This window comes from Diuraphis noxia, unplaced genomic scaffold (assembly GCF_037042655.1).
Source record: "Diuraphis noxia isolate RWA-SAM2 unplaced genomic scaffold, SU_Dnox_SAM2 contig0001, whole genome shotgun sequence".
NCBI classification, from domain to species: domain Eukaryota; kingdom Metazoa; phylum Arthropoda; class Insecta; order Hemiptera; family Aphididae; genus Diuraphis; species Diuraphis noxia.
The window spans coordinates 80,690,858-80,702,567 of record NW_028301711.1 but is presented as its reverse complement, the minus strand read 5'-3'; the positions used below and the strand labels follow the sequence as shown (position 1 = coordinate 80,702,567).

Sequence of the window (11,710 nt, the reverse complement as noted above, 5' to 3'; positions counted from 1 at the left end):
TCACGTCGGACACTCCCGTTCGTTTCCGAAGATTTGTTTATTTTTAGAAATCGTATCGGTCGCATCGTATTGCGATTATCGCATTATCGTATTTACGTAGGACACAGCGTTACACATTGAAAATTTTTTCGCGGTTAAAAATCGCGCAAAATTTCATTAACTCGTGGTTCCTCGTTCTGCTATGCTTTAGTATTCTCGTGCGCACATGTCAAAGTTTATAAACTACAATTTTTTAGTTTAATTAAAATGGTTTTTTTGAGTCATACTCAAACTGTTTGCCTTGCCTATATACTACATAAAAAAAAAAAAAACAGGATAAACGAACAAATAGGCGTTTTTGGGTTCATCCTCTGAACCTGAAAAGGCCTCGGGAAGGCCAATTCTCAGTTACCTTTATGACTTTAAGATTCCACGCGAACGAGTTCTTAAAGTACTACCATATGTCGATTTTATCATTTGATGAACTGGTAAGTAAAATTATTATTTTTATTAGTACTTATCATGAATAAAGCATAGATTGCAAAAAGAAACTACAATTCTACGAGATTCAATACCACCTGAAGAAAGGTTGTCAGAGACATTAAGGTAACAGTTTTACCTTGCATAGGTAATTAATATGTGCTATTTTACAATGTTACATACAAGCAAAATTAATTTAACTGTATATTTGTATAATGAAATAAAAAATAATTATAGGTCACAGTCCCAGCTGTTTAAATATTTATAATAAAAATTATGAAATAATAAATACAATATTAATAAATCAGTATCAAATAGTTCTAAAAATTGAACCTAAAAAATAATATGTTTTCACATTTGGCAGTCTTAGCCTATAGGTATACATGAAACAATATTTTCAAGTTAAATTAAACTTTGGATAAATAATTGTGAGATTTAAAAAAAAAAATACGCAGGTTTTTTAGATTATAAATAATGAGAAATTAAAAAGTCTGAAATTAATTAAACAAAATATTCTTAAAATAAAATGTATCTGTATAATATGCTCAAAATTAGAAAACTTCTAATAGGTACATTTAGTTATTTAATGTAATTATTAGCAGTGTCTGAATAAGATGGTTGCAGTTGGTCATGAATGTAATTAGGAAGACTAGGATGTAGAACTGGTTGAGATGATGTAAGGTAAATTGACAGTCCGCGATGATGTCTGCGAATAACCTCCGAGTGGAAAATTGATCTGATTATATATTCGATACATTGCCGTATTATCTATAGTAGGATTTTTTACTCTTTGTATAGTATTAATTAATTCAATATAGAGCATTGGCTTTTTATCTTCACTAATTGATTTAATTTGCGGCAAAATGGACATCAAAAATAATTTATCAGGGTCAGTGTCTTCGTTTTCACGCCTAAGAAACTTTAATAATTCGTCCTCAAAGTTAATTTGTTTAGATTGTTTCGTACGTTCGACGTTGGTTTTAATTTACATGTACTGTTGTAGACGGGGTGGACTTTTCCAAAACAGAATTTGAATTGGTGGGTTCATCATTCACACAATTTACTTCAGATAATCTTCTTCCACCGTTTGGGAATTTTCTTTTCCTAGTTCATCCTCCGTCTCCTCTTCATCACTTTCGCGGTTAAAATTTCCCTCTGTTCTAATATGCATATAATTAATTATAAATTAGTAAATCTTTATATGTATTAATAGTATAATTATAAATATTATATAGTGTTAACTATGTATATACTCGTATAATCGAAGTATATTTACCTTCTATTTTCCATCGTTGGTCGCAGGAACTCTAAAATTTCGGAGAATACGTATTTTTTTTTTTTATTAGCTGCCTGGCCAGTCTTTGTTATGCATTTTTTTTAATATGTGTCTCTCAAGTTTTCATACTTTTTTTGTAATTCGATTACTACAATGTGATAATATAATATATATTCAATTATATTGATATTTGATATAGTATAATGTACTGTAATTATATAAAAATAAAATGTTAGAATTGTAAATTTTGCTATAAATAAATAATACTTGTTAAATGTCTTAGGCAATCTGTGAGAACACTTCTATGAGGTGCAATATGTATGATCCAGATAATGTACCTTTGGATGACAGATCCATTATCGTTCCAAGGAAAAGGTGGGCCTAATTTACCACCAGGGCTTGGAGATCCACTCAGTTATTTTTATTGTATTTTTCTTGAAAGCTTTATTAATTATCTGGTTTTTCAAACCAATTTTTATGCACACCAAAAACAAAAACCATTTGAACCTGCTACTTCTCAGTCAATGAAGACATTTTTGGCCATCAATTTGGTAATGGGTATTTTAAAAACTTCCTTCCTATAAAGATTATTGGTCATAAAACCCTCAACTCAGGGATGAATACATTTCATCCCTGAGTTGAGGTTAGGTGAATAGATTTTATTGGTTTTTAGCTCATATGCATTTATCTGATAATAATTTTCGACCAAATAGAAATGATATAAATTATGATAAACTATATAAAGTGAGACCACCAATTGACACATTATCAAAAACTTTTCTTCAACACTACATTCCTAACAAAAATCAATAAATTGATGTTTCAAAGGCAGAAATTCAATTAAACAATTCATGCCAATGAAACCGACAAACGTGGTTACAAAGTGTGGATTCGTTGCTGATGAATCTGGTTATATATGTAAGTTTTAAATTTACACGGGAAAACAGATTCAGTAGAAACAACTTTAGGAAAATGAGTTGTCCAAGATTTGACTATGAATATAAAAGAAAAATATCATAATGTTTATTTTGAAAATTTTTTTACATCACTTGAACTAATGGAAGAATTGTTACAAGATGGAATATATGCTTATGGCACTGTTTGAGCTAACAGAAAAAGGACTACCAAAAATAAGAATTCAAGATAAAAAATTAAAGAAAGGTGATCGTAAAGGACGTGTTTCTACAACAGGAGTGTCATGGTTGAAGCGCTGAGACAACCATTGTATTCAACTGTTGTCAAACTTTCAGAATCCTGATGATATTTCATCGTGTACAAGAAAAAATAAAGATGTATCGTCTTTCTAGAACAAGGCAACAGATAGAATGCTCTTTTGGAATTTTTTCCAACAAATGTAGAGTTTTCCATACTACTTTACTAGTAACACCAGATGTTGCTGTGTCCATAACTAAGGCAGCATGCGTATTACATAATTTTGTACGCCGTAGGGATGGTTTTAATTTTGAGGACACAATTAGTTGCGAAATGCCTGATGTATCAGATAAAATAGGTTTTGGAAATGCATCATTAAATTCTAAAGATATTAGGGAATATTTTGTAAAATATTTTAACAATCCAGAACATGCTCTAAAGGCAAAATAAGGTATTAGGTTTGTAACGTCACAGAATTTTAGGTACTGTCCGAGTTGCGGTCGCAATAGATGAATTGCGGTCGTAATAATATTGAAGGTAATAGGTACTGTCCGAGTTGCGGTCCGTATTCGGTTATCGATTATCGATTATCCGATAAGCTCTTTTCCAAAATCCAAATTGCAGTCGGACATTATATCGTTTAGTTCATTGGAAGACGTCATATTGGACATATAAAATGTCGGAAATTTCAAAAATGTGCAGTGAAAAGGAAAAAATGTTACTTCTATTAAATAATTTTAAATTTAGACAGTACCGTTCTCTAAAAACGGGAGAAATGTCATGGAGTTGTACGAATAAAAATTGTAATGCAAAACTATACACTATCGGCGAAGAACACGTGTTTTCTAGAACGACAAATGATCATACAAATCACGAAGCAGATCCTATTCAAATCTTAAGCGATAACATAAGTAAGACATTTATTAAAAATAAAATTAAACATTATTTGAATAAAGAAATTGACTCACTAACATTTGTGAAAAGCGTGTCATACAAATTTGATCCGTTGTAATATGTATTATAAATTTATTATTATTATTTTTTTTTATTAGACATGATATTTTTTAGGATATACAATATTTTTTTAGTTTTTACTCATATGTTTGCTTTTATTATTTTTATTCGATAAATATGTACCTATTTTGTATTTTTATGTGCAAGTGTAACTATAAATTTGTATTCTATTGACTCACTGACATTTGTTAAACACGTATTTTGAATCTAACCATAGCACAATAACATGTAACTATATCAATATTTAAAACATAATAATTAATAATATTTAATATTTAACTAATTATTAATATTAATCATATTTCCCAACCGCAACTAGATTTTGTTTATTTTATACCTGCTTAGATTCCGACCGCAACTCGGATTTTTTTTTTACCTATTTTAATCCTGACCGCAACTTGGATTTTTTTTTTACCTATTTTAATCCAGACCGCAAATTGGATTTTTTTTTTACCTATTTTAATCTTGACCGCAACTCGGTATCAACCGAATTTTAGGCCTCCATTAATATAATTAGTCATTGAACACACCTTTCCCAACAATAATTATATTAACATACCTATCGGTCTGTGACCATTACTTTAATGGTATTCCTATTATTACAATAGCGCGTTGCGATTAAAGCAGATAAAGTGCATTACACACTAGGCGATTCGAACGCCCGCGTTCGCGTTTTGAAAAACGCCGCGATTTAAAATCGCGATCGCATCAGACGTACACACTAGGCGATTCGAACGCTCACGTTCACGTTTTGAAAAACGCCGCGATTTAAAATCGCGATCGCATCAGACGTACACATTAGGCGATTCGAACGCGCGAACGCAGCTAAATTCAAACTAATGAGCGCGCCAAAATTGTTTTCAAATTAAATTAGTATTGCTCGTATCGTCGTCTAACGCAGACGCCTGTTGTAAAAGCATTTCAATATGGAGATTTTAGACGATATCGAAGCAGCGTGTGTTCTTTATGCATTATACGAAAATAATGAATTAAATAAAAAACCAAAACCAAAAAAACAGAGACGCCATTGGGTACATCCGCTGAACCTTAAACGGCCACAAGAAGGTCAATTTCAGGTCACATTCATGGCATTACGCAGTTATCCAGAAGAGTTTGTTAAGTATTACCGAATGTCAATTGCATCATTTGATGAGCTGGTAAGAACATTTATATAATTTATTAGCCGTATTGGTTTTTAATAGTCATATAATTTATATAATATATTTATATTAATATAATATGGATATTAAATTATAATTATATATTTATATGATTATTAAAAACCAATATACTATAGGTATTAGGTACTTACTTAAAAACCAATATAATGTAGTATGCCTATTTACCTGTATATATTATACATATTATATTATTGATAAAAAATAATTTGTTCAGATATCATTGATTAGACTACCTTTGACCAAACAAGAAACTGGTTTACGAGTACCAATCTCTTCAGAAGAAAGACTTACTGTTACACTGAGGTAATAAATACAAAACTTTATTTATTATAGGTACTTATTTATTTAACTTTTCATTTTACATACTATTAAAATGAACGTGGTCCATAAGATCCGTCAGGTGGAGTAGTTGATGAAGAAGCATAATTATACAACATGTTTGGTTGGTGAATTTGACTGTCTGGCGATGTAGTGGTTGAAGTAGTATATTCAAAATGTGGAGACGGGTTATGGAGATCCCGGGAATAGTTTGAATAAGAATGATTATGTGATATCGTTTGTACATGCGCTGCTGTAGGAATATAAGATGTACGTTTAATTCTTTGTATGGCATTCAGAAATTCAACGTAAAGTTATAGATGTTGGGTCATATGGAAAAGAAAGCGATTGCAACATTTTCAAAAAATCCATATTCGGTAAAAAATTATATAATAATAAAGTTAACTTTCCACAACCTCGTTGTTTGCCAGGAGATGAACAAGGCATACCTCAACCGTTTATTGTGGTTGGAGATGAAGCATTCGCTTTACATACTAATCTTTTACGGCCTTTCCCCGGAAAAAGTCTGAACGATAAAAGGCGTATATTCAATTACCGCCTATCGAGAGCAAGACAAAATATCGAATGTTCATTCGGTATACTTTCTAATAAATGGAGAGTATTTCATACCACTTTATTAGTTGAACCGAATTTCGCGGTTGCAATCACAAAAGCGGCTTGTGTTTTGCACAATTTTGTCAGACGAAGAGATGGGTACAACTCTGAGGATGCTCAGATTTGTAACATGGAAAATATAACACGAAGAAATGGAGTAGGCAATTCCACATCGAATGCAAAAGACGTGAGAGAATATTTTGTTAATTATTTCAACAACCCGGCTCATGAACTAAGTTGGCAAAAAAGGGTGATATGAAATTAATATATTGTGAAAGTGCGTGGTACCTACTTATACATATTATAATATTATATTAAATATCCGCATATTTTAATTTGTAATATTAATTATGACTTATGAGTTATAAGTGTTTACAATTACAGTTTATTAATATTAAACAAAGTCTAATGAATAAATAAAGTGTAATATTAATTATGACTTATGAGTTATAAGTGTTTACAAATACAGTTTATTAATATTAAACAAAGTCTAATGAATAAATAAAGTTATATTAATTGCTTACTTTTTTTCTTTTTTTCATTTTCATCAATTGTTTCGAAATTTTCAAAAAACTTTTTGGCTATTTTAGTCCAGCTGACATGTTTAGCAACTTTGTCGTGGTATAATTTTGATTCTAAATAAATCGGTATATATTAATATAATATATATTGGGTAATCATTCCAAATACAATTGAAATAGGTGGAGGTACGTATCATGTACACATATAAGTATCTATTAACCAGTTTTAAGCAAATAACGAAAATAATGAACGTAACTTAGTTAATTAAAATTATAACATTATCTTCATTGGAGAAAAGAGGAAAAGTGGATATCGCTCTGCTGTACAGTACGTTAGAAGTGGGTTACTGTAATGGATGGTATTAAATTTGTATACAATGATATAATATCATTGTATACAAAAAATGATTCTGATCGGAGACGAGTTTTCAGTCTAGGATATTTTATGATATATTAATTATATTATTTTAAAAAAAAATGTAGGTAAAACAAATTCCAAATTAATCAAATTAGATTTATTATGTTACGTGGAACCTTGTATCAAATTTTCAATCCTTAGCTATAAAAGTTAAAAATTTTATACATTTTTAACAACTAAAGAATTTGTAAATTTTCAGTTAAACAAATTTTGTCAAAATTTGAACTTTAAATGGTTATAAAAAACAATTTGTGCATATGAATTTTTATTATTTTCAAACTGCTATTATATTAACTTATGAGGAACCTTGTATTAAATTTTCAAGTTTTTAGACCAAACGAATAAAATTTTATTAACATTTAGAGAATCAAAAACTAAAAAAAACGGAAAATTTCAAACGTCTATAAATAACTTTAAAATTGTTGAAATATTTTGAAAATTTTAACAACTATAGGAATTGATGAAATAAATATTTGGTGTAAATTTCAAGTTTCTACAATTTCTAATATCTTAAATTGAAATATATTATATATATTATAATAATCAGTGCTCATAACTTCTAACATTTGCATATTTTTTTTGAGAGTTCCTACTGTCCTAGAGATATCTATATGAGCTATAAATTTGTTTCAGATAACTAAGAAGCTAAATACGAAATTTTATGTTGCATATTTTTGCATAATATTTCGAAGCATAAGTGCTTTTTGGCTTTTTTCTCTATTTTTCCATTATTTTTGCATAATACCTATTTATTTTAGTGGTAATTTTAGTCGTGTTAAATGTTAATTATTTATATAAGTAATTAATTCATCTTAATTAATTTTTATTCTTTTAAATTTTAATATTATATAATAAACATAACTTATTTCCACGTGCGACGTAGCGACCACTAACACAAGTTATAAATGTCTATCGTCTATGATACAGTAAATATTATTATATATAATATAATAAAGAATAATATTAATATAGAATATTAATATGTTGATATTATTAATAACTGTAAGGAAACCATTATGATTGTAGTGTTGGACTGGGATTTCGCATATTTTAGTATTTGCATATTTAATCGCTTACATGAACATTTTTTAGAGCATATTATTAAGCTTATAATAACTTTTTTTAGAGCTATAAGTTATTAGTCCTGATAATAATTATTAAACTATGAATTTACACATGATAAATAACTCGAAACTTACCTATATTCCATATGCTTTCCTCGTTAGAAACTTCAATAATGAAAGCTTCGTTATCGAACATTGTATATGAATTATGAATACGTGAATCATCAATGAAATGTAAAACACAAATGATGAATGAAATCGTAAAATATAAAATAGACGCGACGTTTCGGCGGGTAAAACGCCCAATGTGAATAATAACATTGGAAATACATGGTTTAATTTTAGAGCGTTCGTGCGATCAGACGCCCAAAATTAAACCGGCGCGTTTCAACGCGATCGAACGCGGCAGAACGCGCGCGTATTTTATCAGTGTGAATATAACCATACTAAAACGGCTGTTTTATTTTAAGCGATCAAATCGCGTCGTTCGAAACGCGTGGACGCGCGCGTTCGAATCGCCTAGTGTCGAACGTCGCGATTTTAAGACGCGAACGCGCGTTCCCTACACATTAGAAGCGTGTCGACGCGTTCGTCAGCGTTTTAAAATCGCGCTGCGCTTTCACACTGGATGATTTGTGACCGTTTTTCAAAAATAAAAAGCGCGCCAAATGTTATTTGAACCATTCAATTACTTGTACTTAGTTGTAGGCTAGGTTAGTACTGTTGTTACCGTTCACCGTGTATGACTGCAGTTAATTTCGTATTTAACTTTTCGTTGAATTTTTTTTAATATGGAAGTGTTAGACGATATAGAAGCTGCATGCGTTATGTTTGCATTATATGAGGAACATGAAAGTAAAAAACAGAAATCAAATAAAATTAAAAGACGACATTGGGTCCATCCACTTAATCTGAAAAGACCAGAAAATGGCCAGTTTTAGGTTACATTTATGACTCTGCGTAGCTATCCAGAAGAGTTCATGAAGTATTATCGTATGTCGATAACCTCGTTTGATGAGTTGGTAAGTATAAATAAATCATTATTAAGTAAAAGCAAAAATAAAATTTTTTTTAAAAATTAATTTAATGTTTTATGATATTATGTTACAAATACTCATTATTAACATTACTTACCACTTTTGAATACCTTGTGTTTCGTCTATATATAATAGGCGATAATAATAATAGTATAATATTTGTTCAAAATGTATACAGTATCTCTACTAAAGTATGATATTAAATGTGATATATGATGTACATTGTACAGTGTTTACTAAAAACTAAATATTCCTTAGTTAATTGTATATTTACATTTAAGAAGACGCCACACAGATATTGGTTGTCCCCGTCATACAAATGCGTAACATATAGTAAAATGACGGAGACAACAAATATCTGTGTAGCGTCCTCCCTCAACAAAATATAATAATAATTAAATTGTTATTTAAGATATCTCTGGTAGGACCGAAACTGTTAAAACAGCATACTGGTTTGCGTGTGCCAATATCACCGGAAGAGCGATTGACCGTGACACTGAGGTACATAATTTTTAAATAAATATTAAGAATGTAGATATTAGTATTTTTTAATTTATTAAATTATGTCTTAAATAGGTACTAGGTACAGGAACACTTTATTTTTAATAATTATGGTAATAGTTTTTTTTTTTGAGCAGAATGAATTTCAGTAGGGGATGACTGTGGAAAATAGTTTGATTCATCATTAACATTTTGTGGAGAATTAATAGTAGAGTTGTTTATCATAGTTGTGGGCACATTTTGGGAAGCATATTGTTGAGGAGTAACATTAAAATGTGGCATGTATGATAGTGGTGTTTGATGGGAAATAGATGAAGATACACTTTAAGGATTATGATTTGTGGTGTAATGAAGCTGAGGGAGGAATGGGGAGTAAGGTTGATAATTTGGTGTATTATTAGGATAAGTAGGGGTTACAGAACAGTTTTTTACTCGTTGTATGGCATTTAGAAATTCAACATATAGCCGAGTTTTTTGGTCTTCGTCCAACGATTTAATTTGAGGTAGTAATGACATCAAAAAAGATTTTTCCGGATCTTCTGGTACTTTTGGCGGTTTTCTAAAATTTTTAATAAAGAGGATCCAAAATTTGATGTCGCAGTCTTCTTTGGATTTTTTTTAATTTTTTTATCTGGCTGTTTTGGCTCCTCTGCATCGGAGTCGTCCATGATCTCTTCTGCAGTAATATTTTTCCCAACAACTAAATCCACATCTTCAGTCTCCCCACCTTCACCCACAGATACCTCGTCATCGCTTGACTGTACATTACTTTCAGTCCTATACAAATATAATTTTATATAATTTATAATTTAGTTAATTGTATTGTGTTTAATACTAATATATATAAATATACAGTGCTATAATTTTTAAACGTCACGTCATGGTGATTTAAATATAAAAGAAAAACTCAAAAATATTTCTTTTAATATTAAAAAAAATAAACGTTATATTAAAATTCTGATACTTGTATTGTCTTAAGCACATAAAACCACACATTTAGACGTAAATTAAATTTCAAAAATTAAATGTTTAGGTTGGTAAATCGTTGTGTGAAACAAGAAAATTTTACACGTATAAGATAGGCAATTAGAATGAAATGTGCCCAATGACGCCTCGCGCCCTTGTATCTTGTTTCAATTACTCATAGTCATAACTTATTATCAATTATCATAAAAAAACCATAAATTTAATTTTAATATCTTGTTAAATAAAAAATTATTCTTTGGGTCAAAAAGCTTAAAATTTAATATAAGACTCTTAATTTATTGTTACAACAGTAGCTGAAAAATATTAAATATACATACGCACAATTTTTTTTAAAAAGCAATTAAAGTTTGAATTTTGACAACAATTATGAAATTTAAAATTTAAAAATGATTTGGAGTTAAAAATGTATTTATTTTTTCTGATATTACTTACGTTCGATTTTGCATGGTTGGTCTTAAAAATTCTAGTATATTAGCATATATGTACGGCTTAGATGTTGTTGCTGCTTGCCCAGATTTGGTGATGCATTTACGACGGTAACTATCCCTCAAAGATTTCCATTTCTTGTGTAATTCTGCTACTATAAAAATAATAAATAACAATTGAACAATAAAATTATATATTTATGTAATCATTTTTTTACATAGATTTGAAATAATTTAATATATACAAATTTATATTTATTTATATCTAACCTATAGCTACTATAATAAAAGTATGCAAATGTAATTATACTCGTAGTAAATAATTATTATAATTATATCATTATACATGAAACAGGTGACGGATGATAAGAAATAATAAAATTTTTTGATAAGTGTAGAGCATAAGAATCAAACATCTTCATAACAATATAATAATTAAATGTACTAGTGTTAGTTAAAATATACTTTTAAAGCAATGTGTATTTTATTATTCAGGTATTTGGCAACTGGAACTAATTTTTCTGCTCTCCATTTTGATTTCCTAATGGGCGTTTCCACCATTGGAAAAATTGTACGTGAGACATGTGAATTATTGTGGACAATTCTCCAGCCTAAAGAAATGATAGTGCCAACAATGCAAGATTGGTTAGACATAGCAGAGGGGTTTTATAGTCAAACTCAATTTCCAAACTGTGTGGGGGCCGTAGACGGGAAACACATTCAAATAGAATGCCCCCCTAAA

The 11,710-nt window shown here is 29.6% G+C and overlaps 1 protein-coding gene and 2 pseudogenes across 1 annotated transcript; 1 reads left to right on the top strand and 2 right to left on the bottom strand.

Annotated features, from left to right (window-relative positions):
- Window positions 1-956: 956 nt before the first annotated feature.
- Window positions 957-8,270, bottom strand: LOC107170997 (uncharacterized; annotated as a pseudogene).
- LOC149061983 (uncharacterized) lies at window positions 4,569-5,598 on the top strand. The gene is made up of 2 exons (XM_089216537.1): window positions 4,569-5,058; window positions 5,297-5,598. Exons 1-2 carry the CDS (start codon window positions 4,828-4,830, stop codon window positions 5,387-5,389), a joined length of 324 nt encoding a protein of 107 aa, XP_089072663.1. The 5' UTR covers window positions 4,569-4,827; the 3' UTR covers window positions 5,390-5,598.
- Window positions 8,271-9,664: 1,394 nt separating the features above from the next.
- Window positions 9,665-10,989, bottom strand: LOC149061982 (uncharacterized; annotated as a pseudogene).
- Between the last annotated feature and the right edge of the window lie 721 nt (window positions 10,990-11,710).